This window comes from Lolium rigidum, chromosome 3 (assembly GCF_022539505.1).
Source record: "Lolium rigidum isolate FL_2022 chromosome 3, APGP_CSIRO_Lrig_0.1, whole genome shotgun sequence".
NCBI lineage: Eukaryota > Viridiplantae > Streptophyta > Magnoliopsida > Poales > Poaceae > Lolium > Lolium rigidum.
The window spans coordinates 70,800,893-70,807,868 of record NC_061510.1 but is presented as its reverse complement, the minus strand read 5'-3'; the positions used below and the strand labels follow the sequence as shown (position 1 = coordinate 70,807,868).

General features: G+C 41.2%; 1 protein-coding gene across 1 annotated transcript; it reads right to left on the bottom strand.

Moving 5' to 3' along the window:
* Window positions 1-1,867: 1,867 nt before the first annotated feature.
* On the bottom strand, window positions 1,868-5,108 carry LOC124695013. Its single transcript, XM_047227916.1, has 6 exons — window positions 5,047-5,108; window positions 3,720-3,829; window positions 3,520-3,631; window positions 3,305-3,418; window positions 2,972-3,222; window positions 1,868-1,928 (listed from the first exon to the last, which is right to left on the bottom strand). Exons 1-6 carry the CDS (start codon window positions 5,106-5,108, stop codon window positions 1,924-1,926), a joined length of 654 nt encoding a protein of 217 aa, XP_047083872.1. The 3' UTR covers window positions 1,868-1,923.
* Between the last annotated feature and the right edge of the window lie 1,868 nt (window positions 5,109-6,976).

Sequence of the window (6,976 nt, the reverse complement as noted above, 5' to 3'; positions counted from 1 at the left end):
GAGATCGAAAAGATGTTGAGCGCCGGGTTCATCAGGCCATGCAGGTATGCTGAGTGGATATCTAATATCGTACCTGTAGAGAAAAAGGACGGCCGATGGCACGTCGCCATAGATTTTCTGGATCTCAACAGAGCCACTCCAAAGGATGAGTACCCAATGCCGGTAGCCGAGGCATTGATCAATGCAGCCGCTGGTCATAAGGTTTTAAGTTTCATGGATGGCAATGCCGGTTACAACCAAATTTTTATGGCTCCAGAAGATATACACAAGACTGCATTCAGAGTACCAGGTGCGGTGGGCTTGTTTGAATATGTAGTCATGACATTTGGACTGAAAAATGCTGGTGCAACATACCAAAGAGCCATGAATTACATCTTTCATGATCTGATCGGCAAGTTGGTGGAGATTTACATTGATGACGTGGTGGTCAAGTCTGTCTCAGTCGAAGGACACTTGGAGGATTTGCGACGCATCCTGGACCGAACTAGAAAATTCGGGCTGAGAATGAATCCAAAGAAGTGTGCTTTTGGTGTGACGGCCGGTCAATTCTTGGGCTTCTTGGTTCATGAATGCGGAATTGAGATCGGCCTGAAAAGTTGTAGCGACCTCACCTTTTAAGGTGCCGATCTCTGTGCGTATCTGTGCTAGTCCCTGGATCAATCGCTAGCACACACAGTACAAGATGTAATACCAAGAAACAAAGGTCTTTATTACATCGTATGATCCAGAATTTACATAAAGGATTACAAATTGCATAGCACAAGGCTAGCATATCATCAGAGTTTTACAACGAATAAACATAAATAGCATGGAGTCCTTCGTCTTCATGTGCCACAGGCGAGCATGTTGAGGATAGACTCGTAACCCTAATCATCGTAACTCACTCGTCTTTCAAAACATCTGCAACATGAAAAGTTACAGCCACGAATGGTCAATACTTTGAATGTATTGGCAAGATGACACTATAGTGGACTCAAATGGCAACCTAACACTTAAGTGTACATTTGGGCTGGTAGAGCTCGGGCAATTTTGCGTAAAGCAAGTTTTCACCTATCATTTCTCAAAACATTATCTCTTCTATTAAGCGGTACCATTGATAGAAATCAATGAACCTAGAATACCACCGATGGAAACCAAGTGAATTCCTCCTACCCTTGTTCACCCATCAAAATTTTAATTTAAGAAGTTGGGATGAGGAGACTTTCGAACATGTGCCTTGTCGGTTCGCTCAAGTTGTCCAGTAACCGGGGACACGGCTAAGTACTTAGATTTAACACTGCGAGAGGTTGTACAAATTTACCCACATGACCTAGTCTGTTCTTCTTCCATGATGCACATTTTGCTCAAATGGACGAGATGTTGACTAGGACGAGATTTTCTCGAAGTGATCCCCCGAGACCATCCTCTACGGACCCGTACCAACCTACATTCCCTACATCATCCGTCACGTAGGGCCCGGGTTCTCACAACATACTCCGTCAAGCCAGAGCCCATATAGCATGTGGTTGTACGGTAAGCTAATGAGCAAGGTTGTCTACAATCTCTTTATTCCTGGGTGACTTTCCGCAAATGTGTACTCACACCAGGGTATCGCCGTTGACAGAGCCCCCTGATGCAGCCACCCGCTCCAAAGCTCCACCATTCACCCAGGTAGTTCATTAAACTTAGTTATTTTTTCTTTAACCACTAGTAAAACATTTTCATAGCATAGCTAAGCATCAACTAAATTTAATGGCGACAAAATATGGTCAGGTGAAAGTAGCTATCTACTGGGATTACAAAAGCAAAGCATATCCCTAGACTTACTACAAAAATCACTACGGTGCATGAATAAAATCTAGGACATTTGTGAGGGTGTGTCACTTGCCTTTTTGGTAGTCGATGATCATTCACTTCTCTCATCAAAAACGCGTAGCTCTCCATTCAAACTATAAGGTAAAAGACAGCACACATAAACACACATTCCACAACAACTAAATCAAGGAAGACAAACAATCGAAAAACGCTCTATGGTACTAAGGTGTGGCATGAGGTTTGGCTTGCAGGATATGAATTTAATAGATTGAGTGGCTAAAGTCAAATACTTGAAAATGGATGGTCTAAGATATATTGGGAACAAATGGTAGGATACTTAAGCACAGATGGAATTTGAATGGCCCATGTGAATAGAATTCACTCTAGTCTCCAATGGTGCAACTATAATACTATTAAATATGGTGTGACAACACATACAAAAATAGTACAAGTTTCACATAGGTTTGGGTATGGGCAAAATGATATGTTGAATTACTCAAATAACTCATTTGCCATTTGAATAATTCAAACTCGACAAATAGGATAGATAGGCTTGATAATGAAATAAGATGGAACTATCTAAATGAGATGGGTGGAAAAAGGTGCGATCAAGCGATTCATTTTAGCAAAAAGGAATCACGTCGGAAAGAAATATAGAATTAAATCTATAATGATCATATACTCAAATTCTCATATTTGAATTTAAATACTTGAAAAATGAGTTTAACTATTTCGTACAGTGGTGCTACTGGATAGATAATTGAAATACAGATCTAATACCAAAAGATTCAATTTGGTTAGGGTTTATAGACCCGTGGAAATGGCTAGAATATAGTTCAAATATCAAATTTTAGCTTCAGATTTCGAAAATTTAATAATTGGAAAGATTAATATCACCGGATAGGAAATTTAATTACGAACTCAACGCAAAAAGAATGATTCAAAACGGAGCTCTAAAACTAAAGATATTAAATTTTAAAGTTATGCGATGAGCTAACACAATGCACGTCTGATCGATCCGATTGCTGTTCACGTGCGAAAGAAAAGAGATGTAGAGTTCCAGGTTTAAGAAAAAAAATTGGATCTTCCGATTTTGATCTAAGGATCTAAACGATCAGTGTTAATATAATCTAAACAGTACACATAGTACTTTCAGACTTAAGCACGATGGTATTACCGTGGCGGCAGTTTTCGAGAGCAGTTCTGAGGGCGACGTTGACGATGGGCGCTGGGCTCGGCGAACCAGACCACAGGGTGTAGCGCTTCTCTGTGGATTTGTTCAGGGGTTGTCGGCGTCGCTCACTACGGTCGTCACGTCGTCGTCCCGGAGGTCTCTGCTGGCGGCAACGGAATTTATCTCGGAACGAACGGCGTCGGGTGCTGTTGGTCATCGCGGCTAACAGCAAATATATGAGGCACAACCATGTCCTAGAGATAGACAAGGATTAGAGGAGTCGACTGGTAAAAGGAATCGACAACCGTATGCGACATACTCATTCGATGAACTCACCAAAAGGTTGAACTAAGGCGTCGATGGTTCTCTGGTTCATGAGCAGTAGCTCGCCGGAAAAATCGCCGGAAAACCTTCCCGCGGACGTGCTCACCGTCGAAGATGGCGCCGTCGCTGTGGTGCACCAAAAATTACGAAACAAAGTCTGAGATGTGTGCAAGGAAGAAATTGGATGTTTGGAAGAAACTAGAGATCAAAAGATGGACCGTGCTCACCGTAATGGACGATTTACCGCGACGGTACCGCGGAATTGCGAGGCAAAATTCGAGCAGCCTGGAGGCTCTCGGTTTGTGCGGTTTGAGGGGAAATGAAGAGGAGGATGTAGGGCTTAAGTAGAAATAAACGGTGCATCAAATGGTGGCTTAAAACGCCCACAATCAACACGAGAAGGAATGACAAGAAACGGAAAACGTACGCTGTCGTGCGTGCGTTGTCTCTTCGCTGGACTTGAAGAAGATGGTGATGTGGCAGTGGGGCCCACGTGTGAGGAGAGAAAAGAAAAGAGGAAAAGAACGGGTCCTTTGGCTGATCAGCTGATGCGTTTGTGAGTTCGGATGAGCTGCCACGTTTTTTTTTTTTTTTTTTTTGCTTTATTACTTGATGAAACCAAATTGAGTCAAAACTAGTTCAAACCAAGTCGGAAAAATACAAACAAAATATCATTGGATTCTTTATTCAGTAAAGAATATTTTGTAAGCACGCTTAAAACATTTTGATAAATAAAAAAAAATCGAACTTGGCACAAAGGCCTATATGGCTTTATTTGCATTACTTCGGGTTTATGAATGCAATGCAAGCATTTTGAAAACTCCATTTTTGGAAAAACTTTTTAGAAAGTTTTAGTTCCTTGTCAATTTTCAACCAAGACAAACAAACAAGCTTAGATTTTATTTTTATTTCACATTCCAAAATTTGGAAAATTTTGGGATGTGACAGACTACCACCCTTAAAAGAAATCTCGTCCTCGAGATTTGAAGAGGCTAGAAGAAATTATGGTTTGGGATATGTTGGGGTGCCTACCACCCTTAAAAGAAACTTTTGTATGTAGTCTAGGTCTAGGGTTCATAATGGGTTCATCTGGGGTATGCCTTGGCATGGGTCACCTTTTGGAACATCTATGGCTTCTGACTTAATATCCGATAGGTGGTTGCTTATTCACATATAGTGAACAACATATCTCTTCAAAGTGGCCTGAGTAGACTTTTCCTAATGGTTGGTCTTCTAATCCATATGGAATGGTGGTTGAACTAATTTTTACACCGGGGTTCACTCTTCGGGTAAATCAGGAAACCAAGGTGAGGGGACTTCACGACATTCCTCATCCCTTGCTTGCTGGGGCCATCGACAAACTTCCCCTACTCTTCAACTAGTGGCTAGATCTTCAATCTCGTTGTAGTCCTACGCTTGGCAACACTTGCCTACTATAAGGGTATAATATTTCCCCACCCTAAGGTTTAGGCTTATCATCGACGTCTCTTTTGTAGGTATGTCTCTCTAGATTCGCAAAGTCAACATTACGAAAGCGAAAAATAAGAGTAGTAGGAATGGTGATCAATCCATCCTGCACCCAGATCATTACTTCGCATTTGATTTGTTGAATCTCGTATTCTAACACTTGGTCAACCTCACCAGTTTGATAAAAAAAAATTCCATGGAGAATTGAATCAATATTTCAATCCCCATTATTGAATTGTTTTGAAAACATTTCTATCGATCCTTAACTAGGGTTTTGCGTATCTCACACTATATCCTTCTTCACCCTGATAGGAAACATCATGGTTGGTTTCACTACTGTTGTCTTCATGGCGAGTTGCCGAGAAAACATTCTCTGGGCTGGGTATAGATGAGAATAGATAGAAAGGTTCTAAAGAAGGTTCCTACCCAAACACAACAGATCAAGGCAATTTAGCAAACAACAATCATCTAACAAGCATCAAGCAACATAACACAAACACAACCAAACTAGTATGGTCATACCTCAATTTGGTAAGATCAGTACTTTCTTACGATATCGCTGGTTCAATAAAAGAGAACTATGGTGGTCTCATCTAGTTCTATTCTCGAGTGCTTCAAGTTCCTCTTTTATTTCTTCAACTTGCTTCTGGGTGTTGTGAAGTCTAGATCGGAGTCTTTCTTCAGGTTCTTCATTGATTTTCAATTTAGTGAATCGTGATCAATTGACAAATAACATATGAAGCATCGGTCTTCACGCTTCAGTGTCTTGGTCATCTGTAATCCCTTCTTGATGTTTTTCATGGGGTAGATCAACTAAGGAAGGAGAAGAACATTTTTGAAGATGGAGCAGATGAGAATACTAGAAGTTCACAAGCAACCATCTTTTAATAGAGATAGGATTATATAGATTTTTCATCCTATGGCCTTCCTATTTCTAATCCAATCCTAGGGTCACGAACCTAAGGTCAACACAATGCTCTGATACCATCTGTAGCGACCTCACCTTTTAAGGTGCCGATCTCTGTGCGTATCTGTGCTAGTCCCTGGATCAATCGCTAGCACACACAGTACAAGATGTAATACCAAGAAACAAAGGTCTTTATTACATCGTATGATCCAAAATTTACATAAAGGATTACAAATTGCATAGCACAAGGCTAGCATATCATCAGAGTTTTACAACGAATAAACATAAATAGCATGGAGTCCTTCGTCTTCATGTGCCACAGGCGAGCATGTTGAGGATAGACTCGTAACCCTAATCATCGTAACTCACTCGTCTTTCAAAACATCCGCAACATGAAAAGTTACGACCACGAATGGTCAATACTTTGAATGTATTGGCAAGATGACACTATAGTGGACTCAAATGGCAACCTAACACTTAAGTGTACATTTGGCTGGTAGAGCTCAGGCAATTTTGCGTAAAGCAAGTTTTCACCTATCATTTCTCAAAACATTATCTCTTCTATTAAGCGGTACCATTGATAGAAATCAATGAACCTAGAATACCACTGATGGAAACCAGTGAATTCCTCCTACCCTTGTTCACCCATCAAAATTTTAATTTAAGAAGTTGGGATGAGGAGACTTTCGAACATGTGCCTTGTCAGTTCGCTCAAGTTGTCCGTAACCGGGGACACGGCTAAGTACTTAGATTTAACACTCTGCAGAGGTTGTACAAATTTACCCACATGACCTAGTCTGTTCTTCTTCCATGATGCACATTTTGCTCAAATGGACAGATGTTGACTAGGACGAGATTTTTCTGAAGTGATCCCCCAGACCATCCTCTACGGACCCGTACCAACCTACATTCCCCTACATCATCTGTCACGTAGGGCCCGGGTTCTCACAACATACTCCGTCAAGCCAGAGCCCATATAGCATGTGGTTGTACGGTAAGCTAATGAGCAAGGTTGTCTACAATCTCTTTATTCCTGGGTGACTTTCCGCAAATGTGTACTCACACCAGGGTATCGCCGTTGACAGGGCCCCCTGATGCAGCCACCCGCTCCAAAGCTCCACCATTCACCCAGGTAGTTCATTAAACTTAGTTATTTTTTCTTTAACCACTAGCAAAACATTTTCATAGCATAGCTAAGCATCAACTAAATTTAATGGCGACAAAATATGGTCAGGTGAAAGTAGCTATCTACTGGGATTACAAAAGCAAAGCATATCCCTAGACTTACTACAAAAATCACTACGGTGCAT

Bases quoted from the DNA above. Each gene is read 5' to 3' on its own strand.
- LOC124695013 (XM_047227916.1), bottom strand. From the start codon at position 5,108: ATGAAGACAACAGTAGTGAAACCAACCATGATGTTTCCTATCAGGGTG. The intron at 3,830-5,046 runs GTGAGATACGCA...TCAGCTGATCAG, and splicing joins AGGGTGAAGAAGGATATAGT to CCAAAGGACCCGTTCTTTTC. The intron at 3,419-3,519 runs GTGAGCACGGTC...GGTGCACCACAG, and splicing joins GCGGTAAATCGTCCATTACG to CGACGGCGCCATCTTCGACG.